The sequence below is a fragment of the Muntiacus reevesi genome, chromosome 6 (genome assembly GCF_963930625.1).
Source record: "Muntiacus reevesi chromosome 6, mMunRee1.1, whole genome shotgun sequence".
Lineage (NCBI taxonomy): Eukaryota > Metazoa > Chordata > Mammalia > Artiodactyla > Cervidae > Muntiacus > Muntiacus reevesi.
The window spans coordinates 97539710-97565934 of record NC_089254.1 but is presented as its reverse complement, the minus strand read 5'-3'; the positions used below and the strand labels follow the sequence as shown (position 1 = coordinate 97565934).

Here is a 26225-nt window from a genome sequence, read left to right as displayed (position 1 = left end):
TGAGACCTTTCATCTCGCCTTTTTTGTCCTGAGTGGCCCTGGGCTGCCTGCTGTCTGCAGTACCACCATGTAGCCTCGCATCGGGCCACACTGGAGCAGCCCACCCTCCTGGGAAGACCAGGCTCTTCGTCCTCACCGAGGTCTGCACTGTAGGCCTTGAGAAGATAGTTGGGGTCTTGCAGGGAGACCCCCACATCTTCCACTGTGGTCACTCACCCCTGGGGCCTGGGCGCAGCTCAGCAGCGGGTCTCTTGACCAGGGTGCGCTTCGACAGTGCAGCCGTGAACTCCCCTGGACTCTGATGTGAGCGCAAGCCCAGCATCTCATCACCTCTGCTCCTGACAGCAGGGAAGAGACAAAGCCGGGTAGGAATGGTCTGATTCGAAGTTCGCCACCGCGGTGTCCCATAGACTCACTACCAAAAGAGAGGTGTTTTCCTGCTTCTTCCTCTTCAGAGGGCGGTTGGACTTTTTGTCCTAGAAATTGAATTGTTCCTAGCCCCAGGGGAGAGTTGAGTGCTTTCATTTTTAAAAGCCTGCCTAGACTCATAAAATAATCATAACACAGGAGGTTTTGGATGGAGGAAGACTCCATGGACTGAGTCCAAAGAACAGCCTGAGGCTGGAGGGGACTGGGTGGGGACAGGTGTTCCCACGGTGCCAGGTGCCTGCCCTGGAGGGTCGGGGAGGGGCAGGACCTCAGCCCGGGGAGGGCGCGAGTGGATGTGTGTGGAGCTGCCTCTGGGAGGTGCGGCCCTGGAAGGACGCCAGGGAGGAGGGAGTCTGTACCCCAAAGGCCGGATTTGTCAGGGTCTTTATGTTTTTGTCTAGTCGCTAAGTCATGTCCAACTCTTTTGCGACTCCATGGACAGTGGCCCGCCAGGCTCCTCTGTCCATGGGATTTCCCAGGCAAGAATACAGGAGTGGGTTGCCATTTCCTTCTCCAAGGGATCTTTGCCACCTAGGGATCAGAACTGCGTCTGCTGCATTGCAGGCAAATTCTTTACTGCTGAGCCTCCAGGGAGGCCCATTAGAGACATACATGTGTATATATTTCCTATATATATATTTTTTTTCCTGTATGTATAATCAGGAGCCGGCTCAATCCTCTTTGCCCGTCCTTGTCTCTTTCCGCCCCTGGTCTCCTGTTTCCTGCACCTGCCCCCATCCAGGTCTTTCCACGTATGGAGCCCCAGAACCCTGGAGGTCAGCTGCAGTGGGGACATTAATCCATAGGAGAGCTGGGTCTGTCCCACAAGTCACTGTCTATTCTCAGGGTTTTCTGTTCACACAGGTCAGTCACTTACAGGCCCGAGTGCACAGCATCAGTGTGCTGCGTTGTAGGGGAATGGATTCTAGGAGTGGAGCTCCCAGCAAGGGAGGCTCTTTGTTTCGACACGCAGGGAGCAAGCAGCCCATGACTCAGGGAGCTATTTTCCTGCCCTCTTATGGCGCCTGAGTCTCGGGTGAGCCTGCACGCGTCCGGGGGGACGTTTTCTCATCCCCGCTGCAGCCCTCCCTGTATCTGCACACCTAACTGAAGGCCACCACGTGTTCCTTCACTGGCTCCACACTCATCCCTCCTCCAGCTCAGGTGGATCCTCCACCAAATAACCGAGGCAGAAGCAGGACGCCGTGTCACTCCCAGCCGACAGCTACTGTCTCAGAGAGCAACAGAGATAAGATCGGGATGAGGAGGTGGCTGGAGGAACTTGAAAGTAAGTAACTGCCGAGTGACTGGGTCAGCTCCTTCACCTCTGCCTCAGCCCGTGACTTGCGGGGAGCCTCCAGAGACCGGGAGAGAAACCTCTGGGGGCCCAGGCAGGCAAGAGGTAGGAAATGGGGAGAGAAGCTGTGTCTGGGGCTCGGGGATCCACGACCGCATCCCGAGTCTCCCACTTCGCAGGCCTATGACCCTGGCAAGTGCCCCAACCTCTCTCACCCTCAGTTTCCCATAAAGTAGGAATTTTAGTGATTTTAGTGTCTTCTCCACAGGGTTATTAAGGTGAAGAGTAAATAGACCTCACAGCCGAATGCACTGTACCAAAATAAACTGACTGGATCCGAGTTTGAAACTAACTGGGGGGAATTTAAACACGGTCTCCGTAACAGCATCTGGTGTGGAGTACTTGTTCATTTCTTGGCACAAGGATGGTCCATGCTGTGCTGTCATTTCAGTTGTGTCCGACTCTTCGAAGCCCCGTGGACTGTGACCCGCCAGGCTCCTCTGTCCATGGGATTCTCCAGGCAGGAATACTGGAGTGGGTTGCCATGCCCTCCTCCAGGGGATCTTCCTGGCCCAGGGACTGGACCTGTGGCTCCTGCGCCTCCAGCATTGCAGGTGGAGTCTTCACTGCTGAGCCCCAGGGAGGCCAATGGACCTCCATAGAACACTATATTCGTGGGTGATAACATGCGAAAGTATTTAGGCACAAGTTTCTCGAGGTCTGAAGCTCATTCATGTGGTTCAACACCAACAAAAAGTACATTTGTGTGGAGAGAACCACAAAGCAAATATGATGATTTGCTAACCGTTGGAGGATCTGCAAGTGTTCGTGTTCACTGGGTGTGCTTTCATTTTCCTTAATGTTTAAAATTTGTCAAAAATTGGCAGGGGGTGGGGGGAGGAAGAAGAAATGAGACAAGACATGTCAAGCACCCTGCCCAGCACCCATTCAGCAATGTTTATTTCATAAATATTCAAAATATGTCACCAGGGGTAATGTCAGCAGAGAACCATAGAGGGGCCTGCCAGGTACTGTCCTAGAGATACAAAACAGTGGCTGCTAGAGGGCCGGAGACAAACATTAAATGACAAAACAAATATATGAACACGTTGGCCCAAGACAGTGCCGAGTGCTATGAAGACAGTCACAGGTGATGGACCGGGCCCCAGGGGTGGGAGTGCCACTCTGGCTTGGGGGCTCCTAAGGTTCTGAGCAGGTGGAATGTGAATTGAAGATGGACCATGCCAGTCAGCCAGCCGTGCGGAAACCTCCCCCTCCCCATCTGAGCATCCTGGGCCGGGAAGGGCTCAGGATGCCGCAGGGGGTGACATCAGCCAAGAGCCAGGGCTGGGCATGTTTGCTCCCTCTCTGGGAGCAACCAGCTGTGGTTTAGTTTACGCTCAGACAGGCCAGATACCATCAGCCTCCTGGAGCAGTGAACTCTGTGGTTTGCCAGCAGGTGACAAGGGTACCGGCTGGGCCACTTCCTGGAACCAACTCGTGATCTGGAACGGGCCTCAGAGGGAATCTCCGTGGCCCCCTTCACTGAGGCTGCCAAAGATACTTGTCAGCAACGCAGTGAACAAAGCGTGTTCAACCTCATTCACGTCTCAAGAAATGCAAGTTGAAATTTCACCCATCAGATGAGTAATGACTAAGAAAATATCAAGTCCAATGAGAGAGGGAACATCATAACAGATTCCACAGGCATTTAAGGGAGGGACTTACCCATGGTCCAGTAGTTAAGAATTTGCCTTCCAATGAAGCGCACACGGGTTCCATCCCTGGTTGGGGAACTAAGAGCCCACATGCGACAGAGCAACTAAGCCCACTGGCCCCAGAGCCTGCATGCCGCAGTTAAGACGTGATGCAGCTAAATAAATAGATTAAAAAATGTTTAAATATTAAGGGAATATTTTGAACAATATTTTGCCAATATATTAGAAAACAGGCATGAAATGGACAAACTCCTTGAAAAACACAACTTTCCCAAACTGACATGATGAAACAGAAAATCTGAATATTGTAGTCCTATATGTATTACAGAAATTGAATTTCTTATCAAACTTTTCCTACAAACTCCAGGCTCAGCTAAGTTTTACCAGTGAGTTTTCTTGCTTCTCCTGTATTGGCAGGGGGGTTCTTTACCACTAGCGCCACCTGGGAAGCCCCTTTGTCTCTAGAGAGCTGCCCAACTGGGAATTGTGACAACTCCCAGCTCCAGGTCTCTTAGAATCAAGTGCTAAATTCCTGCAAGGGACAATCTGATTGGCCCAGCTGAGTCAGTGGTGGTGAACCGTCAGGGTAAGCTGTCCCCCGGACAGGGAGCCATCTGAACTGGAGACACTTGTATTGGTTTCCTAGGGCTGCCATAACAAAGTACCACAAGCCCAGTGGCTTAAACAATAGAAATCTATTGTCTCTCAGTTCCGGAGACTGAAAGTCCAAGATCATGGCATCAACAGGGCTGGATCCTCCTGAGGGCTGCAAGGAAGAACTGGTTCCAGGTCTCTCCCTGAACTCTGGTGGCTTGCCAGCAATCTCTGGCATCCCTTGACTTGTAGGCACTTCACCCCAATCTCTGCCTTTGTGTTCACAAGGCGTTCTCCCAGTGCGCATGTCTGTATTCACACCTCCCCCTTTCATAAGGACACCAGTCATATTGGATTAGGAGTCCACCCTACTGTAGTGTGACTTCATCTTAACTAATTACCTAATTTCAGATAAGGATACATTCAGAGGCTCTCGGGGTTAAGACTTCAACATATGAGTTTGGGGCAAGACAGGGTTGTGGGACAAAATCCAACCCATGGCACAGCTGTTATGGACAAGGTCAGGAGAAAGATCTGGGCTGGGAGAGCTGGAGACTCCCTGACATGACGGTGGGTGGAGAGCTCTGGGAGCAGACTCAAGGAGGAGCAGCAGGGCAGTAAAGGAAACCCAGCAGAGTGTGGGGCTGGGAAAGCCACAGAGGCATGGGACGTGAGGATGAGGCAATGACTGACAATGGCAAGAGCTTCTGAGAGGTAAGCGGTACTGAAGGATGTCTGCTGGATCTGGTGATACATTAGGTTCTTGGCAAAGAAGGTTGGCAGACTAGCGAGGGCTGAAACAGACCATAAGTGGTTTAGGAGTGCTTGGGATGTGACGAAATGGACAGAGAGGGGCACAATTCTCTTGTTAAAGAAGGTTGGTTGTTATGAGGAAGAAATAGATAGGGTATTGGCTGGAGGGGATTTGGGGTCCAAGGAGGCAGGTAAAGCTTGATCATGTTTCATGATGATGGGAAAGAACCAGTTGAAAAGGGAGAGACTGAAGACAGAGGACAGACTTCCCTGGTGGTCCAATGGTTAAGAATCTGCCTAGCAATGCAGGGGATGTGGGTTCAATCCCTAGTGGGGGAACTAAGGATCCCACATGTCAAGGGGCAAATCAGCCTGTGCACATCTCAGCTGTGAAGCCACATACCACAACTGGAGAGTCTGTGCACTGCAACAAAATGATGTGATTGAAGATCCTGCTCTCCACAACTAAGTCCCAATGCAGTCAAATAAGTAAATATTTTTTTTAAAAATAGGAGATCGTTGTGGTGCAGGCTCCTAAGATTTACCCACATGCCAGGCACACAATCTGTGCTCCATAAAGAGTAGTGAACTGAAATTATGACTGCAGACAGAAGGGGATGGAATCCAGAAAGGGGATGGAAATCCACGGCATCACCGATTCAGTGGACATGAGTTTGAGCAAACTCCGGGAAATAGTGAAGGACAAGGAAGCCTGCTGTGCTGTAGTTCATGGGGTCCCAAAGAGTCGGACACAACTGAGCAACTGAACAGCAACAAATACATACAATAAATCCTTCTCTTTCAAGAAATTGAGGGACAGGCCAGGCTCGCACTCTGCTGCCCTAGGTCTCTCCACTCCTGACCCCTCAGCACCACTGCCCATCACCAGCTTCCCACGAGCACTGTGGTCTACAGCTCAAATTCAAGATGGACTCCTGAGCGCCTCTGAGTCTGGAGCTCAGCCTGGGCTGGTGGCTGTGGCCAGGAGAGCCAAGCCTTGGTGTCACCCTCTGAGGAACTGTGTCACCGTGAAACACATCGTGTTTTCCTCACTGACTCTCTCTGAGTCAAAACACCTGGAAGATAAGAAGCCTTTAATTTTTATAAACTACATATGTGGTGATCATCATCCCAGGTGAAGATATTTAAGCAGGAAAGCAAGTCAGGAAGCTTCCCTCTCAGCTCCAGTCCACACTGAAAATGGAAGAGCGGTCCATCTCAACAGGGACAGCAGCTGCCCCTGAGAGGTGACATTCAGGTACAGAAGTGAGCTTTTCTTTATATTTTATATACTTGTTGAACTATTTTCATTTTTATAGTAATCTTTACTAGCACTAAAAAACCTACTATTAATATATGCCATCTCTTTAAAAACTGAATTTTTATGTAAGAATATACATACTTTTGGAGAAAGAAATGGCACCCCACTCCAGTATTCCTGCCTGGAGGATCCCGGGGACTGGGGAGCCTAGTGGGCTGCCATCTCTGGGGTCGCACAGAGTCGGACACGACTGAAGCGACTTAGCAACACTAGCACACATACTTTCCAGTAGTCATGTACAGATGTGAGAGCTGGACCATAAAGAGGGCTGAGTGCCAACAAGTTGATGCTTTCAAACTGTCGTGTTGGAGACTCTCAAGACTCCTGAGAGTTCCTTGGACAGCAAGGAGATCAAACCAATCCTAAATGAAATCAACCCTGAATATTCATTGGAAGGACTGATGCTGAAGCTGAAGCTCCAGTACTTTGGCCACCTGATGTGAAGAGCAGACTCACTGGAAAAAACCATGATGCTGGGAAAGATTGATGGCAAAAGGAAAAGGGGTGACAGACAATGAGATGGTTGGATGGCATCACCGATTCAGTGGACATGAGTTTGAGCAAACTCCGGGAAATAGTGAAGGACAAGGAAGCCTGCTGTGCTGTAGTTCATGGGGTCCCAAAGAGTCGGACACAACTGAGCAACTGAACAGCAACAAATACATACAATAAATACCTTCTCTTTCAAGAAATTGGAAACACACAGAAGTACAGAACAGACTTGAACTCTGTGGGAGAAGGTGAGGAAGGGATGTTTCGAAAGAACAGTATGTATATTATCTAAGGTGAAACAGATCACTAGCCCAGGTGGGATGCATGAGACAAGTGCTCGGGCCTGGAGCACTGGGAAGACCCAGAGGAATCGGGTGGAGAGGGAGGTGGGAGGGGGGATCAGAATGGGGAATACGTGTAACTCTATGGCTGATTCATATCAATGTATGACAAAACCCACTGAAATGTTGTGAAGTAATTAGCCTCCAACTAATAAAAAAAAAAAAAAGAAATTGGAAACATTGCAGATCAGTTTAAGTCTCCTAGACAACCCCTGCACCCATCCTCCAAACAACCTACAGCAAAATCCACTAGTATTATCACTTTGGAATGAATCTTTCCATATCTTTTAAAATTCATTTTCATTTGTGAAGTAATTGGCCTCCAACTAATAAAATAAAATTTAAAAAAAAAAATTCATTTTCATGAATATATATGTCCTCACATTAAATATATAGCCTGGGTTTGGAAGACATTAAATATAAAGTGTTCTCATATTGTGTTTTCTTTCTGCCGGACTTTTTCTCCCAGTCATTTGTATTCAGGGAGCTTCCTTTCTAGTAGTTTAACTGCCCTCCTAAGATCCTTCCCCTTCACCGCCTCCTTTCTTCTTTACCCCAGGAGTAACAAGTCTGTGGTCTTTTCAGATGCTGTTTCCAAGACCACTCCAGCAGAAGTCCCTGGAAATAGAGTTGCCTGGTTTGGTGAGTAAAAATATAGGAGGCAGGGACTTCCCTGGAGGTCTAGTGGTTAAGACTCCACCTTCTGATGCAGGAGGTGTGGATTCAGTCTCTGGTTGGGGAACCGAGATCCTTCATGCTGCACAGCATGGCCAAAAAAAAAAAAAAAGTAAATAAATAAAATCACATCTTTTAAAAAAAAGAAAAATGGAGGAGGTAGGTTAAATTTTAATTTCGGATAATGGAGCACTTGGGATGTACTTATCCTTAAAAAAAAAAAAAAAAAACCTTTTACTTATCAGAAATTAAGATTGAACTGAGTGGACTGTATTGTATCTGCGAGCCCTGGGGCTGTACTGTGCCATACAATATATGCTAAGTCGCTCAGTGAAGTCCCACTCTTAGCGACCCCATGGACTGTAGCCCACCAGGCTCTTCTGTCCATGGTATTCTCCAAGAGAAAATACTGGAATGGATTGCTATTTCCTACCCCAGGGGATCTTCCCGGCCCAGGGATCAAACCAGAGTCTCTTACGTCTCCTGCATTGACTCACAAGTTCTTTACCACTAGCACCACCTGGGAAGTCCTGAGGCGCTTGTTGAAAATTGCCCTCTTTATCCCCTTATGAGATTCAGTAGGTCTAGGTGGAGTCCGCCAGGAATCTATATTTTTTAACGGTATTTAGATTACTGGCCCCGGTGAAAATACACATTTTCAAGCTTATTCATCTCTCGGTCTTTACTGAGCTAGCACAGTGGGAGTCGGGCCTCCAGAGTAGATGTCGCTGCGACTTCTGCCTTGGGAGTGACCTCTCAGGCGTTCCGCCCCGTCCCCGGCTACATTGTCCGGATACTCAGCTCTGCTGCTTTTCCACAAGCAGGCCCATTCCCTTTGGACCCGCTGATTTTACTGAGGTCCCAGGATTTCTACCGGCTTGGCCAACCGCTCTCCGCCCAAGCTATAACTCTCAAAAATCAGCACAGTCCAGAGCGCTAGAGGGGAAAATGATTGGGGTCAGGGACAGGAAAGAGAGAAGAGTCTGAGCTCTGGGATCCCCCTTATGAGTCTTCCTAAGCTCTGTCTTTCTGAGTAAAACCCCAGTCAGTCAGACGGCCGGCCACAGCCAATCCCAGCGGGGCCCTTGGGCGGAGGAAGTGGGTGTGGCGACGGGGAGGGGCGTGGCTTGGCCACTTGAGCGACTCCTCTGCACCAATCCCAACCCGGGAGGAGAAGCCAACTCCCTACCTGGCCCAGGTGCGTCCCGCTCGGCATCTCCGCTGCTCTGCGCACAGGATGGAGGAGGACCGGGAGGCGCTGGGGGCGTCAAGGGAAGACCGAGCCGGGGCCGAGTTCGAAATGGAGTCCTTGGGAAGCCAGGTCCCGGAGCTGGAGCAGCCGCAGGTCCCCGCGGAGGAAAGACGCCCTGAGAGTCCCGAGAACAGCTTGAGTCTGGCCCCCGCCAAAGAGGCGGCGGGCGCGGGCCAGGACTTGTCGGGCGTGAAGATGCTGCCCTCGCCTCGCCCCGCGCCTCTGCGATTGCTGCCACCCAGCCTGGGCTATGGCGCCTTCCGCCGCCAGGCGTCGACGAGCCCGGAGCCGCCGTCTCCGGGCCCCGCCGCGGCCGAGCAGCGCCGGGACGGCGAGGCGCCGGAGGCCGAGCTGATACCCAAGGCCTCTCCGGGTGAGCCAACTCCGGGAACCTGGACCCCGGTGGAACTGCAGGTGGACGTGCGCGTGAAGTCCGTGGGCGCGGCCGGCGGTAGCCGCGCGCCCTCGCCGGTGCCCTCCACGCGCTTCCTCACCGTTCCGGTGCCCGAGTCCCCGGGCTTCTCCCGCCACACCTCCCCCGCGCACACGCTCCTGAGGCGGACCCCGTCCCCGGGAGGCACGTGGGGCCGCGGCACGCCGCCCGCCGCCTCCGGGACTGAGCGCGGCCTCGACGCCGAGGGCTGCGCCAGTTCCGCGGAGGGGGGCGCAGAGTCCTCGGGCTCCCCCACGTGCCGCTGCCGCTGCCGGGAGGACGCCGTGCTCCTGCCCCACGCCGAGCTGTACAGCGACAGGAAGATGTCCCGGATCATAAAGCGCGTAGGTAAGCGCGCGGGCGTCGGGAGCAGCGCTGCCCGGTGGGGGTTGAGCCACTGGGCGGAGGAACCCCCATCAGGCCTCTCTGGCTTACAGCCAATAACCTTACTGTCTGCGTAATTATAATTCAAATTGTTGGTAGTAAAAAAAAAAAAAAAAAAAAAAACCAACCACTATTCTCCCTCCCTGACCCTCCAAGAACTTTCGCGTTCCGTCTTAGTGTGCGCAGCATCTTTGAAAAGTAGGGGTGGAAGGAATTCCAAGCGCGAGGAAGGCTTTCGGGATCACGTGACGGTGGTGGCGACCAGGTAGAACTACCTAATCCTGGCTCTGGCTGGCCGACCTCTCTAGGCCCAGGGTTCCTCTTTCCCTCCCATGTATTAGGGGTCACCTGGCCCCTAACACTCATCCATTCGGCAGCAGCTGCGTGGGGACAACAGGCCAGACGGGGCGGGGGTGGGGGAGGCGTGGGGGTTTGCAGTGAAGAAGAAAGATCCTATATATAAAAATCCTGGACACGGAAGCAGAAGGGAGTGGTTTGTGAACTTGAGGGCATGGGAAAGCTTCCTTCAGCTAAGTCTTGAAAGCTTAAGGAGTTGCCGGTGGCAGACTCCTTCTAGGTAGAAAGCCAGCGGGAACAGGGACCCTGTGGAGCTAGACACAGGCACATTGCTAAAAGCTTGGCCAGCCGAGAGGAAGGACGGGTCAGCTGGACAGGCTCCAAATCCCGAGGGGCTCTATACCGGAGGTGAGGGGGTTGTTCTTGGACATGGTAGAGTTCAAGGACTCGGATCACTTAGGAACTTGTGCAGAGTTGGGTGCGAGCACACTTTCTGCAGAAGTGTAGTCGTTTTCTGGTACTGCTGTAACAAACTGGCACAAACTTAGAGGCTTAAAATGGCACTAATTTATTACCTTGCGGTTCTGTAAGTCTGAAATCTGATGTAGGCTCAGGGGTGTAAAGTCCAGTTATCAACCCCCGTGATCCATTCTAGGGGCTTCAGGAGATGGTTGTTTCCTTGCCTTTTCTGGTTTCTAAGGGTGATCGAGTTCCTTAGCTCATGGTCCTTTGTATATTCAAAATCAGACAATGTCTGCTTGAAGCCTCCCACTGCCATCTTTGACTCTCCTGACCTTCTGTCCCCCTCTTCCATTTATAAGGACCCCTGTGATTACATTGGACCCACCCAGAAATCCATCCCAAGGTCAGCAGATAAGAAACCTTAATCCCCATGTACCTGTAACCTAACATATTCCCAGGTTCCAGGGGTTAAGACGTGGACATCTTTGCTGCCATGCTGTGTGTGTTCAACTGTGTCTGACTTGTTGCAACCCCATGAACTGTAGCCTGCCAGGCTCCTCTGTCCATGGAATTTTCCAGGCAAGAATACTGGAGTGGGTTGCCATTTCCTCCTCCAGAGGATCTTCCCGACCCAGGGATCAAAGCTGTGTCTTCTTCATTGGCAGGTGGATTCTTTACCAGCATCTTTAGGGGGATGTTATTCTGTCTACCATAATGAGTCTATAGCTTTTTATCAGATTAATAATAGAAGTTGCTCAGTCATGTCTGACTCTTTGTGACCTGATGGACTGTAGCCTGCCAGGCTTCTCTGTCTATGGAATTCTCCAAGCAAGAATACTGGAGTGGGTTGCCATTCCCTTCTCCAGGGGATCTTCCCAACCCAGGGATTGAACCTGGGTCTCCTGTGTTGCAGGCAGATTCTTTACCGTCTGAAGGGTGGGGTGATAAGGAAATGACTAGAAAGTGGGCTCTGACAGCACTGTGGAGGAAGGTTGGGACAGGGATGAGGTTGAAGGAAGGCAAACCTTAGGTGATAGCAGTCGTTCAACAAGAGACAATGAAGAGATGATCTGTGGCAGGGATGGGAGGGAGGGTTAAAGAGGTAGGATTAGTGAGCAAGGCCACTGTGTCCATGAAGATGTGCGAACAGGAGGAGTGGGGATACCTCCCAAGTTGCTGATCTGAGTAGTGGAGTGATGGATTCATTGGGTTATCCTTCCAGAAGGGAGAATGGGGGAAGAGGTAGGGAAGAAATAAGCAGGTGCATTTGGGAGTTCCAGGTAGTGATGTCATTTAAAGGAAGAGGAGTCAGATGTCCCTGGCAGTCCAATGGTTAGGACTCCAAGCCCCGACTACAGGGGGCGCAGGTGCGATACCTGATCTGGGAATTAAGATCCTGCATGCCATGCATCACCAAAAAAACAAAAGGAAGAGGAGCCAGTCACAGACTGGGAAAGAAAAATATAGGTGGTAGGAAGAGAATCAGGATACAAAGAAGCTGCAAAAGGTGAGAGTTTGAGGAAGATGTGGTCAGCAGTGTCCTGGGGAGAGGCAGACTTGGGGAGTGCTGCCACGTGGGAGCAGTGCTCTGGGCATGAGGCAAGGAACCTGGGGGCGTGGGGATGGATCTTGAGGGTATAGGGGGAAGACACCTGGCAGAAAATACTGCAGGGTGTACATAGACACTGGTGCTTTGGGCTTGCTCTCTGGGAAGTGTGGGATCAAAGAACTTTAAGGTCCCCAGCACCTGGCTGAGGCTTGGTCTGAGGGAGGCTGCCTGGATGAGGAACGCTGCATGTGGTTTCTGCCTGCTGTGGCCTTTACCAACCTGGGATCAAGCTAGTGACCTCAACAAGAGGGCACTCGAGGGCACAGGCTGGGGGACTTGCCCAGGCCCCCAGTACAGTAATGTTGCCAGCCAGCTGTTTCCATGTCCCCTCCTTGAGAACCCGGGAGGGCGGAGGCCACTGTGGAGAGAGTTAGGGGACATACTGCTTTATCTCTTCACTGCTTTTGGGGGGCAACTGTCCCAGAGGCGCTGGCCCCATGTAAACTGAAAATCCCAATGCAGGGAGCCTGAGTTCAATCCCTGGTCAAGGAACTAGATCCCACATGCTGCAACTAAGACCTGGCACAGTCAAATTAATAAATATTAATTTATTAATAAATTTTGTTTTAATTTTGTTTTAATTAATAAAAACAAACAAAAAAAAGACTCAGGGAATGTTCTCTATGGCAGCATGCATCCCAGAAGAGAAGTCGCTTTTTGCAGACAACCTAAAACTGGGGCGACAGCTGGATCCTCGGATGGAGAATATACCCCCTTAGGTGTTGGTTTAGAGTCACCTCATGTGGTCCCAAGGCTGGATTAGGTGTGTCTATTCTGTGCTCCACGGGTCCTTGTGCTGCCCAGCTCAGCATCCCTCTTGTGAGTATCCTCAGGATTCCCGAGCCCCGCGGGGCACAGCTGGTGACAGCTCACATCTCACCAAATCTCCGACACCTGGCAGTGCTCTGTAAATCAACACTCAATGAATGGCACTAGCTTCAGAGTGTGAGCACGTGTCAGGAACGCTTCGTCCCCAGCCCAGTTAGGGCAGGAGAGCAGCAGTTGGATCTCAGTGGCTGTCCAACCCGCTGGTGCCGGTCGCATTGTGCTCAGCACATCAGGTGTGGAGGATAGGAGGAAACAGAGTCCTGAACCTGCCCTCCGGCAGTCCTTACTCTGGAGAAAACAAAAGGGCCTGGCAATCTTCGATGGCATGGGGTGGGTGGGGGAGGTGGGGTACATTCAGAGGAAGAATGTTCTCAGTGTCTGGAGGAAGTGGAGCCGAGAGAGTGGTGTCCAGCATGCTTGAGCTCAGCCAGAGGGACAGAGGCCACGGGCCAAAGTAGACCGACCTGCAGGTCTCTCAGTGGCAGGAGCCCTCTGAGTCCTCTGGTAAGCTTTGTGTTTGGAAGTGTGTATTTTAGTTTTTATGATGACCCTTGGCTGCCCCAGGTGAATAAACTGTAAGTCCCCCCAAACCGGCTCTACCCCAGCTGTGGGATTTGACTACAGGAGGAAGCAGGTGGTGTTTCAGTTGTGGGGCGGGAAAGGTAGTCAAAATATAGAGAATGACAGTGGATGAGCAGTGAAGAAAAGCAGCAGAGGGTGTGACACTGAAGATGTCAATACCTGATACAAAAAGGGAATCAGATAGTGGGAATATACAATGTACGTGGCTTTTTTTTTTTCTTAATGGAATTAGCCTTTTCAAAAGAATGAAATATTTGCCACAGAATTCTGCTTCTAGACTTTGGGAAACATGACTGATTTCCTCACACTGATTATGCAGCATTCCTGACCCTCATCCCCAAGATCTGGGTAGGTCTGGGGCCCCCTGCAGCGAGATGTTTTTGCTCTGATTGATTTCACACCTGAGTTGTGGCCAAGGTCCCATCCTGCATGCTTCAGATGCATGTGCCTTTCTGGGTGGAAAGCTGCTTATAACTATCGATGTCTGTTAGCAAGCACTGACTATGTTTTATTCTCCAAGTGTTACCCTCTGGTCTCCCCAGTTATTCTGTCTACAGGGCAGGATGTGACATCTGAACACGTTCTATTTCTGAGTCCTTCCTCTCTCCTGGAGTGTCCCCCATCTTCCTTTCCCCTCCGCAGCCTCTTTCCAGCCATCTGGTCCCCTGGTCCCTGAGTGGCTGACAGCTCACATTTGTCTAGTGCTCTGCAGCTTGTAAAGCGCTCTTTGCCTGATGCTTCATCAGTGGTCTCTAGTGAGAGAGAAGAGGCAGGTGTGATTCCAACATTAAAATGGGAAAACACCAAGAACACTTGAGGGGCCCATGGAGTCAGAACTTGAACTTGAATTGGAGGGTCTGTTGGACTTTGAATCTAGCCCTGGGCCCGCCCTCCTGTGAAATTTTATCTCCTGGCATCTTGGCCTGTCCCTAGCAACCTGAGCACAGGGACCTTGGCCCACCGTTGGTGTTGTGGTGCCTTGCCTCTCGTGCACATCAGGAGCTCCATTCATTGTTGTTAGCCCCTCTCTCTCTTGAAGAGAATCTCGTGTCTCCTAGTTATTTAAGAAGTGGAATATCTTCTAGCAGTTTTCTCCCAAATATGAAGTCTGGTCCCAAGTTGCACGGTTTACCCTGGTGTTAGGGGCCGAGGGGGTGGGTGCTGAGGTGGGTGTGATGCAGCATGGTCCTGAGTTGCGATGATCTAACCTCTGTCTCCTGGTTGTCCCCTCCCCCCCAGGGCTGCCCATGTACATGAGGTCCCTGCGCTGGGCCCTGGCACTCATGGCCGTGCTCCTGGCGGTGTTGGCGGTGGCCGTTGTGGCCCTGGCCTCGAAAACAGGTGTGGATCTCCTTCCCCACCATCCCCCCTCTCCTCCCCGTCCCCCATTCCCTTTCCTTCCCTGCTCCACCAGCAGGGTGTCTAGTCCTTCCAGCTTCTTTGTGAAATTAGTAAAAGACATCCCCAGGGACTCTCCTGGCAGTCCAGTGGTTAGGACTTCGCCTTTCAATGCAGGGCGTACAGGTTCAGTCCCTGGTTGGGCAGCTAAGCTCCAACGTACCGCGGGGCCAAAAACCCCAAACATGAAACAAGAATATTGTAACAAATGCAATAAAGACTTTAAAAAATGGTCCAAATCCAAAAAATATTTTAAGAAAAAAAAAAAAAAGACATCCCCCTGGGCAGATGCACAAAGGTAGCGGACTCAGTGAGCAAAGGTAAGGGATTAGAGCCCCTTCCGGGTGGATGCAGCTTGTGCATAAGCCTTCCCGGTGCTCGCCCCGCCCCCCTGCCACGTGCTCGCCCCGCCCCCCCCGGTGCTCGCCCCCCCCCCCGCCCCCCGTGCTCGCCCCCCCAACCGTGCTCGCCCCGCCCCCCGTGCTCGCCCCGCCCCCCCGGTGCTCGCCCCACCCCCACCCCCCACCCATCCCTCTCCCCTTCCAGGCTCTCTGGCTCCATGATCCGCACCTGCCCCCTGATATTTGAACATCCATACCAATCCTGAGCAGTTTAAACTCTGTACAGTTTGCCCTGTGCTCACCTCCGGTCTCCGTGCCGCAGGGACCAGATGCCGACCATGCCCCCCGGGCTGGATGTGGTCCGAGGGGCAGTGCTACTACCTCGCAGCCGAAGCCAAGGCCTGGGAGACCAGCCAGGCTTTCTGCTCAGCTCACCACGCTACCCTCCCCCTGCTGAGACACACCCAGGTGAGAAGGGGGAGGTGGGCAGGCGAGGGGCATGATCCGAAGACCGTAAATACACTTGCAAAGAAAAAGTACTGAAAGGAAGTATATGGTTATCACTGGAGCCACAAGTGATTATTTTTCTTCTTTCAAGCTTTTTGGAATGTTCTAGGTGTTCCACAAATAGTATGCTCTAGAAGTAGGGGGAAATGCTAGAGGAATGGTAGCCCAAGAGATCAGAATATAATGGTTTCTGCACAACCCAGCCCAGCTGGGTCTGTGAAGTGACGGCCATTGGGAACTTGGTGGGTCCCTAGAGAGAGCCTGGAGCTGATGGAGGATGGAGGGTGAACTGGGCAAGGACTTAGCAGCCCATCTCCTGAGACCGACTCAGCGTAGCAAGTGTCATCAGAAAACTGGTGAAGCAAAAGGTCCCTGCCCTTCAGCCTCCCTTACATCAGACAGGTTTGGTCCACAATGACTTTGGATGTCACCTGAACAAATGGGCTCCCTGTGACTGGGGTCCTCCAAGAGGGGAGATGGGCTGAACTACCCCAATTGCAAATGGATCTTAAATTCTTTTAAAACTTAGCACATAGGATCATTTGTGACACAAGTGTATATAATCAGAAAATATATCACAAAGTTTCGATAAGCCTTTTTCAAAAAGGAACTTACAAAATGCCCCTTGGAAAAAGACCAAAGTGAAGACTTGGGTCTCAAGCAGTTAAAATCCTGAATATGCTGGTTGTGGAGCTCTAGAATTCTCCCGAGTTCTGGATGAGGCCCAGAAGCTGTAGGAGGTACCGAGGCGGAGGTGGGAAAGAGCAGCTGAGGACAGGCTGGCAGCTGATAGAGGGGCCGGGTGGGCTGGCAAAGGCTGGGCTCGCAAGCTGGGAGGCACGGACCCCTGGGACACGCCAAAGTGCCAGTAGTACACACAGCCCGATGATAGACACGGCTCATCTTCCTCAAGAGGTTAAGAGGAAAGGAGAAAGTTTCAGTGCTTCACAGGGGGCACTAGTGGTAAAGAACCCGCCTGCCAGTGCAGGAGACACAAGATGCACAGGTTCGATCCCTGGGTCCGGAAGATCCCCTGGAGGAGGGCATGGCAACCCACCCCAGTATTCTTGCCTGGAGAATCCCATGGACAGAGGAACCTGGCAGGTTACATTCCATAGGTTGCAAAGAGACACGACTGAGGCGACTTAGCTTGCACACACGTGCCATCAGTCATTAGATTCTCTAGCCACTGGTTTAAGATCAGCTTGGTTTCGCAGGGGTGGGGAAGGAAGAAGATTCTTGAAATGTACACACCGACTGTAAGCCACATCTTGAGTGCAGAAAGACGAAAACACGAATAGATATCATAGGATTCAGAAAATCATATAGCTTAAAACATTCAAATATTAACACAGAAATGTTTGAAGGCAAAAAGTAGAATGATGGTTGCCAGGGGGAGGGGGAAATCAGAGTTGCTTCATGGGTGCAAAGTTTCAGTTGGGGAAGATGAAAAAGTTCTGGAGATGAAGGGGGCAGTGATTGTCATATAGCAGTGAGTGAACCTAAAGCCTCTGGGCTACACACTTAAAAATGGTACATTTTATGATATGTATAGTTTACCACAGTTTTTAAAGAAGAAATGTATGAAAGCATGGTAAGTAATTTGCCTTAATTTTAAGATGTAGAACATAAGCTTTCAGGGAGTATCAGGATCACATCCCCCACCCCCACATTGGTAGCAGAATTGGAGACTTACCAGCTAGAGACAGTGGCGCCCCAATGTCAGTGCCACCCTTGCAGAGCTTTCCTTTGAGCTGTAAATTACTCCAGAGTCTCTGTACTTAGTTGCTCAGTCGTGTCTGACTCTCTGCGACTCCGTGAACTGTAGCCCGCCAGGCTCCTCTGTCCATGGGGATTCTCCAGGCAAGAATACTGGAGTGGGTTGCCAGGCCCTCCTCCAGGGGATCTTCCCGACCCAGGAATCGAACCCAGGTCTCCTGAATGGCAGGCTGATTCTTTACCATCTGAGCCACCAGGGAAGCCCCCCAAATTTCTAGAATTTACTTTTGTCTCTAGACAGTGCTTTTTCCACACCACAATTTTCGCTAACAATGGGAACAGGTTAGTGGAGTCTGAGCTGCAAGGAATGGAATGGGTGGAGCTGGGTGGGGAAGGCCAAGGGAGAGAGCCGGATGGCCTGGGGCTACGACCGAGAAGGGCAGGATCACCTTGGCAACGCCAAGCATCAGATGAGGTCGTGTATGTTGGGGCCAGACATGAAGCTTTACACAGCACCCAGCAGACTGGAGACTCATTTAATGAATGTGTACTACACGCCCTTGGCTTTGTGGACATGACCTCAGGCCTCATTCAAACATCTCCCCTACTTTATAGAGGATCATACTGAAGCTCTGAAAACTCAAGGAGCTTGCCTAGGGTCACGTAGCTTGCAAGCCACAGAACCAGAATTTGAGTAAAGGGTGGCCAGGCCCCAAAGCTCTCCTCTGCAGTGATAGCCACCTTCTCAGCACTGGAAGAAGCTCCAAGATCTGGTGATCAGGCAGTGACTGCTCCCAGGAGGTTGGGGCTGGGTAGCAGGAGGCCCAAGTCTGCTGCAGCCACAGTTGCAAGATGCTTAGGGCTGCCCTGCCCTCTGACTCACAGCTCAAAGCCAGCCCAGGTTCCTTCTCATCCCCTCCAAAGCTCCCACCCAGCCCTGCCCCTGGGCCCCGGCCTGTGGAGTCCAGCCAGAGAGGAAATGAAAAGCCCAGGAATGGCTGTGTGTGCCTTGTGCAGTCTGGTCTTCTGGTCTTTGGGATTTCAGAAGGGGTGAGGTTGCCACCCCTCAGTCTGGAAGTTCTTTCAGGTTCCTTTCCCAGTTGTTGACCAGCTGATGTTCCTGAAAGGGGTGGGTGGGGGGTGGGTCTGCACCAACACCTCTGGGTGCAGGGCTGGCCTCACAGCTCGCCTGTTACCTGCAGCCCTTGCTGGTTATTGGCAGGGACATGGGGGGTGGGGGTGCATTTTGTTGGGCTGGTCTGCTGTGTGCTGGGCTCTCACAGTCAGTGATCGATAGGGCAGGCCCCCAGTCCTCACCAAGTTCCCTGATACAGAAAACTGCCAAGTTCGGTATCTCACACCACGCTCCAAACTATGAAGGTTGTGGTGATCCAGGGGAGGGGTTCAGTGCAGTGTCCCTACAGAAAGTCACCTTTAAACTGAGGCCTGAAGGACAAATAGTGTCATCAAGGGGGCAGGCATCATTCTGTGCTTCCTTTCTGTGGGTTTTATTTTTTTTTTGGCAACACTGCACAGTCTGTTGGATCTTAGTTCCCCTACCAGGGCTCGAACCTGCGTCCTCTGCAGTGAAAGTGCAGTCTTAACCACAGGACTGCCAGGGAAGTCCCCACGCTTGCTTCCTAATCCCCAAGGTCAAACATAGAACTTTTGTCTCTGTCATCCTGAACACTGGTAGAGAGGAACTAAGCCTATGTCAGATGTATGCCAGGCCACTTCCTATCATCACTAATGTGTGTGCTGCTCAGCGTGGTGAGCGCCATGGGCTTGCTGGCATGGTCTGCTTTTTTCCACTTGGCGTTATTTCATATTTACATTTTCTTGCCTAACTGCGTGTTCGGTGTGCCTGTCATCTTTAAGAGCACTGTAATTTTCCATCATGTTGATATCCCATAATTTGCCTAGTTATTTCCTGACTGCTGAGCATTTGGGTGGTTTCCATTTTATCTTTATAAATAGCAGCAGGAAATTTTGAGAATGTTCATTTTCTCTTTCTGTTCTTGAATTTCTTCCCTAAAGTGGAATTACCCATATGAGCATTAGGAACCATGATACCGCTCTTGTGACATAGCACAATTTATGTTCTGGAAAGACTGGGCTGGCGTGGACAGCTGCCCCACCCTTCCACCTTCCAGTTCCCTACACCAGGGCTTAGGATATGGAGACATCTTTTTTCCGAGTTGAAGATTTTTCTTTAAATTGGAGGATAATTGCTTTACAATGTTGTGTTGGTTTCTGCCATACTATAACATGAGTCAGCTTTAAATATACATACATCCCCTCCCTCTTGAGCCTCTTTCCCACTCTGCCCCCTCAACATTTTTAAACACAGTTTTTTTGCTTTAATTCATTGCTAAAAACATGATGACATTGAGGACAAGTATTTAAAAGAAAAAAGCGTCTCCAACAGTTCTCTGAACACCCTTGTTTTGATTTTTGTTGTTCCTCGTGTGTCTGTGTCCAGGTATACACATTTTTTTACTCTTATTATCAGGCCACAACTTTAATTCAGCTTTTTCATGGACTGTAACCCCTCACAGACTATAACTTTTCCCTATGTTGCCCCATGGATTTCACACTCACCCTTATTTTTAATGGTCCTTCTTTAAGACATCTTTTATTATTATTATTGATTTTGGCTGCACTGGGTCTTCATTGCGGAGCAGAAGCTCTGGAGCATGAGGGCTCTGCAGTTGTGGTTCTCAAGACTTAGTTGCTCCTTGGATGTGGGATCTTAGTTCCCCAACCAGGGATCGAACCCTTGTCCCCCTGCATTGGAAGGTTCTTACCCCGTGCACCCCAGGGAAGTCCCCTTTAGTGGTCGTACCAATACCTTCCCGAGTGGATGTAATGTAGTTTATTATTCTTGCTGGCAACTGTGGTGCTGACCGTCCGCTCCCTGACCACCTCTGCAGCCTCCCGCCCAGCGAGGCTACTTGCTATCTATCACCTGGGTTTCTTTGTAGGCTCCCAGCTTTCCCCATGGCTTTTACCGTCTTCTCGGCGCTTCCTCGTTTCTCCTCCTGCTCAGTACCCATGGTGTGTTGCTCGTGGGGATGGAGGATCACATCCACTCTCCTCTTGAAGGCTGAGCAGGGATCGCCCCCATTTCTGGTCCCCAAGCCTGAGCACAGTGCCTGTCAACCAGCAAGCATCCAATACAGCTTCCCACTTGCTGGCGTTTGGGGAGAGATGAGTCACGTCTCTGGCTTGGGGGGCTGGGGACTTGTGGAAGCTGGGGTGGGGGGATCGGACAGGGACATGGAAGCCCAGGTGAGCCGTACCAGTGACCCGAGAAGAATGACCCACTGCTTTCCTCCCTCAGGATTTCCTGAGCAGACACCCAGTCACCAAGTACTCCTGGGTGGGAGCCCGACGAGGCCCCCAGGGCTGGCACTGGATCGACGGGACCCCCCTGCCACCCCAGCTGTGAGTGACCACGGGCCTGGGTGGCTGGCCCCTCTGTCCCCAGTTTGCTAGCACTGGGCCCCCCGTGTGACCAGCGTGTCATCACAGCAGCACCAGAGGAACCCGGAAGCCTTCCCCTTCACCTGTCCCCAGGTTGAGTCCTCTCCCACCCCCCGCCCCTTCTCCATCCCCCTCCTAGGATGGGTTTCTCAGTTTCACTTAGTCCCCTTCACCCCATCCCTTGTTGGGTCCCCCATGCCTTTGCCCAAGGACTGTCACCCCCTTCTCTGGATAAGGGGTGTGCCTCTTAGAGAAGTTTGGAGGTTTGCCCAGGGCCACCCGGCTGACATCTGGGGCAGGAGGGGGTGCGGCCTCCTGGCTCCTGCCCCAGGGCTCTTTCCCGATCCCGGGCTCTGGGCGGCGACCCCAGCAGTACCCAGGCAGCGGCCACACAAGCCAGGAGGGCCCGTGCTCCTGAAGGCCTCTCGTCCTCTCACCCTCCCCCAGGCTCCCAGAGGAAGACCAGGACCAGCCGGATCTCGAGTGCGGGCGCCTGGAGGGAGGCAAGCTGGTGGCTTCGGACTGTGCCTCCCCCAGACCCTGGGTCTGTGCCAAGGGGACCAAGTGAATTGGGCTTCCACCTGCCCTGAGTCTGCTGGGGGCATGCGGCCCCTGGGGAGGCCAGGTTGAGAGCTGGGGCAGCCACCTCCCTGGATCCGGGTGCCCAGGTCTCCCCGCTTGGTGCTCGACGGTCCTGCCTCAGTGAACCAGGGAGCGGGTCCCAGGGCAGGAAGATGGGGTCCGCGGGAGAGGAGAGCCGCGGCGACCCCGAGGCTGAGCCCCCCACTGAATCTCCAGCTGCTGAAGTGCATTTGCTGTGACCCTGTGTTTTTCTTTTTTTTTTAAGCATTCTAAGCCTGTTTCTCCCTCATTAAACCAGCCATTCCCCATTCTCTCACATATCTGCTGCCTCACAGGTGCATGCCCTTTCAGAGAACAGGACTCACAGGTGATCTGAGCCTGGATTCTCCTCGAGCCCACAGAGGGAGGCTCCTATTTCATGCCTGGGATTTGGCAGCAATGACATCATTGCTATAAAGACCCTTTCCAGGCGGTCAGAGGCATCCACGGCGTGTGGAGGATAGGGCAGGAGAAGGGGCCGCCCCGGAGGAGAGAGGAAGCAGGTCCCGTCCCTGCCCTGGGAGCCAGTGGAGAGTAAGGTTTTTTGTGCAGACCAACATCGGGGGGATTGCTGGCGGGGTATCCACCCAGCTGATGCCAGAGGCTGAGAGGACATGGCGAGGACAGAGCCATCTAGGCAGGGGGAATCAAGGGAGCACCGCCTCTTGGTTGGTGAAGACGCTGCAAAGCTTGGGGTCTGAGAAAAAGGAATCAGAAATGTGGGGAGGCATGAGGCAGCCCTGCCTCTCACAGCTGTGGGGACACAGCCTGGAGATGGCCCCCAGTTGAGGTTCAGTGAGGGGTCTTCGGGTTGAAGGGCATGGCAGCAAAGTGGGGGGAAGGGGGAGAGAGAGAGTGTGTGTGTGTGTGCACGAGCATGCACACAGGCTCACTCAGTTGTGTCTGACTCTCTGCGGCCCCATGGACTAGAGCCCACCAGGCTCCTCTGTTCACAGGATTCTCCAGGCAAGAATACTGGAGTGAGGGGTGCCATTTCCTCCTCCGGGGGATCTTCCCGACCCAGGGATCGAACCCATGTCTCTTGCACCTCCTGTACTGGTAGGCGGATTCTATACCATTAGCACCCCCTGGGAGGCCCTCCCGGGCTGGAGAGGCTTCTCCGAAGGAAAGAAACTACCTGCCCTTGCTTATGGTGCCAATCAGGCGCAAACGAACCTTCCTCTTTAAAGGCAGACCTGGCACCCGAACTCCTCAGAGAAAGCTCAAGTTACACTAAGAGCTTGTACAGAGTGTGTGGCTGCCTGGGAGAAAGGGGTGGAGAGCCTTGAGAACACACCCGGCGAGCAATAAAAATCTTAGAAACACGCTGGTGTTTCTCATGACATCCTTTCAACTACAAACTAGCCCAGAGCTTGATGACGTGTCCTGGTTTAACTCTCTTCAGAGCCCTTCTCGGGGAACGTTCTGGCATTGGCAGGCTGGTTTCACGTCAGTTTCGGGGTCACCACCAGCTTGGGGGCTCTGGGCTCAATGCCACTTAGGCTCACCTGCGGTGCTTCAAGGACCCAGGTGCCCAGGGTGGGTGGTGTGAGGCTGCAGCGTAGAAACCTGAGAGTTTCTCCGCTTCAGTGGGTAAGGAAGGAGAGTAGACGAGTGAAGTTTCATCTACCAAAGGAGGAAGCTCCTAGTTACTGTCCAAAGTTGGCAAACCAAGGAATAGCAGTGTACACTTATTATTTAGAATTATGGAGACAAGTACTAGAAAAAATGGGCTTCCCTGGTGGCTCAGCTGGTAAAGAATCTGCCTGCAATGTGGGAGACCTAGGTTTGATCCCGGGGTTGGGAAAATCCCCTGGAGAAGGGAAAGGCTACCTACTCCAGTATTCTGGCCTGGAGAATTCCATGGACTGTATAGTCCAATGGGGTCACAAAGAGTCTGACATGACTGAGCGACTTTCACTTCACTAGATAAAGTGGCAAAAATCATTTCAGATGGTCACCTTAAAACTATTTGATGGTGACAGGAGTCATGAAGAGTACTTGTCTTGAGGCAAGGCAGTATTAACTGGGCAGAGGTGCCAGTGAGTATTTGAGGATGCTGGAATGGTCTGGATCTTGATGTGGGTGAAGTTAGGTGGATACACATGTAAAAATTCATCAAGCTGTACACTTAAGGTTAAAAAGCTGTTCTAAGGAACAGGAGTGAGATTACAAGGGGACTGATGTTTGTTCTTTTTTGTAAATATACATCCTTTAGTCCTATTAACATAAAACCATATTCACTTCAAAAAAAAATACCATATTTGGGACTTCCCTGGAAGTCTAGGAGTTAAGACTCCCAGCTTCCCCTTCGAGGGCTCATGTTCGATCTCTGGTTAGAGAACTAAGATCCCTCTTGCTGTACCATGCAGCCAAGAAATAAAAAAAATTAATTTATTAAAACTCCTGTATTTGTGTACTACTTCGATAAAAAGAGAAATTGAAATGTTTAAAAGGTCCAAAAGATTCTGATGTGCAGCCTGGCTTGAGAACTACTAGTTTTAGAAAGGGTTCCTGTGACTGGAATGCCTTTTCTTACAACCTGTAATTATTTCTTACATCAAGATACGTTTTCACAAGTTTCAGCCTCACCTCACCTTCAGAGCATGTATTTCCCTTTCTACTAAACGGAGGCTGGAAAAGTTACACAGCAGGTTGGTCTGCATGGAATTCCTCTTGAGTAATTGTTCTAGGCTCTTTTCCCACCGGGCCCTGCCAACTGCTGTTGTTTGAAATCCACACTACTAATGCTGCCAGCAGCACCCGCTTGTTTCTCGGAGCTTTGGAGAACAGCCTCTGATACAGGCTGGCCCAGCAGGTCACAGCAGCTTCTGAGCCGTGGACACCTCGCTTGTGGAAGCCACCTGTGTGCAGCACACACAACTCATCCTGAGATGGGCAGTGGGTAGATACCGACCCCCAAGTCAGGTTTTCACCAGCTTTTCTGGTGAGACACACTGTCCAAAAGAGTCCATATTGTCACCAGGAAAAGTATATTTTGTCAACTTCATTGAGGTGTAATTTGCAAAGAAGAAAATGCCCTCATCTCAAGAGTACCTTTTGGGACCACCCTGGGCCGTCCAGTGGTTAAGAATCCACTGCAGGGAGCATGGGCTTGATCCCCAGTCAAGGAACTAAGATCCCACAGGCCTCATAGTGCAGCCAAAAATAAAAAATCAAGAGGGTACTTTCTGAAGACAGTAGGTACCCAAACAACTGCCAGTCAAGACATGGAGTATTTCCAACATTCCAGGAAGTTCCCTCCTGTCTCTCTGTGGTCTGTGCTCTCTCCTGACCTCCAGCCCCAGGCGAATTGAAGTTTAGCTTGTTTTGGGATTTCACATAACAGAACTGGACATTATGTACTCTTTGTGTCTGCTTCTTTAGCAACAGCACAAGGTTTTAAAGACATGTTCAAGTTGCCACATTTACTGATAGTAGTTCCTTTCTGTGTAGGGATAAGTCACAATCTGTTTATCATCTCTCTAGTTGGTTATCTCCAGTTTACAGCCATTATGAATACAATGCTATGGACATTCAAATGTAAGTCTGTGTGTGGAGGCAGGCTGTCAGTTGTCTTGAGTATCTAGGAGTAGGGTTACTGGGTTGTATGGTATGGGTGTGTGTTCAGGCAAAGGAATCATCGGGGATACTGGGCTTCTCCCTATAAGCTCCAACCTCCTATGGCCACCGTGGGGCAGCCATGTGGTCTGGCAGTGACCCCCGCTTGAGGTGAGGGTGAGCAGTGATAACCTGGGAGGTACCTGATACATCTAAGCCTATCGTACGCCGTGCAGTCCCAGCCCCCTGGCCAATGTTTGGTTCAGGAGCCCAGACCTAAGTCAATTAGGAGTGTCACTAACTCTGTCCACTTTGCTTGGTTTCCAAGTGGGAACTTGACTCAACTGGGCCACAGACCTAAGCAAAGATGGCCTTGCTCTTTACAGACAGGACGCAGTGGTTTTGAAACCATACGTGATGATTGATCAAATCCATTTCACTTGTCTCCACTAGTCAAGGTTGTTTTAACACCTGGGTGTCCTCCTAAGCAGCAGGTAGCCTGAACAGTGTCTGCCTGGGTTATTTTCTAGGACCTTGAAGCCTCAGCTAAGCCGGTTAAGGCTGGATGGAACCACCCACCCTCCACCTCCTCCAGTGTGAGTGGGTGCCCGCTCTCACGGCCTCCTCGTAGCTTAGTTACACCTGCGCAGGATTCCTGCACCTCTTTTCAGTCTCCTCTCCCCATCCCTCACCAGCTTTGCCTCTGTCATCCTGTACATACACTGAGCCTCTCGAAGGCAGATTCGAGATCTGAGATGTTTTCCCATCTCCTCTCTTGGCTGGAATAAACCCACTCTTTGTCCCCAAACCCGGCATCTCAGCGTTTGGCGCTCTGTGTGATGCAGCAGGACAAAGCTGACTGGGTAACACGTTTGCGGAGCCAGGTGGGGGGGGACCAGGTGGACCTTATGCTTGCTGGCCCTTGGCTGGTACTGAGAGCCCGCGGACGGGTCCAAGCAGCTGCCTGGTCCATTTGTTCCAGGACCTCTCCCGAATCTCCCTGCCAGGTGCAACCAACATTTCATTTCTCAGCAGCTGGTTTGGAAGATGTCTTGTGGGTGAGTAACTGCGTTAAAGAAATCTAGCAGTGCTTAAACCGTTTGATAATCCTGACCAGGTCATAGG

At 51.5% G+C, this 26225-nt stretch overlaps 1 protein-coding gene across 1 annotated transcript; it reads left to right on the top strand.

Moving 5' to 3' along the window:
• The first annotated feature begins 8772 nt into the window (after positions 1-8772).
• On the top strand, positions 8773-23496 carry KLRG2 (killer cell lectin like receptor G2). The gene is made up of 5 exons (XM_065938917.1): positions 8773-9653; positions 14707-14808; positions 15529-15674; positions 20776-20879; positions 21366-23496. The coding sequence occupies exons 1-5, from the start codon at positions 8858-8860 to the stop codon at positions 21484-21486; spliced, it is 1269 nt and encodes a 422-aa protein (XP_065794989.1). The 5' UTR covers positions 8773-8857; the 3' UTR covers positions 21487-23496.
• The last annotated feature ends 2729 nt before the right edge of the window (positions 23497-26225 follow it).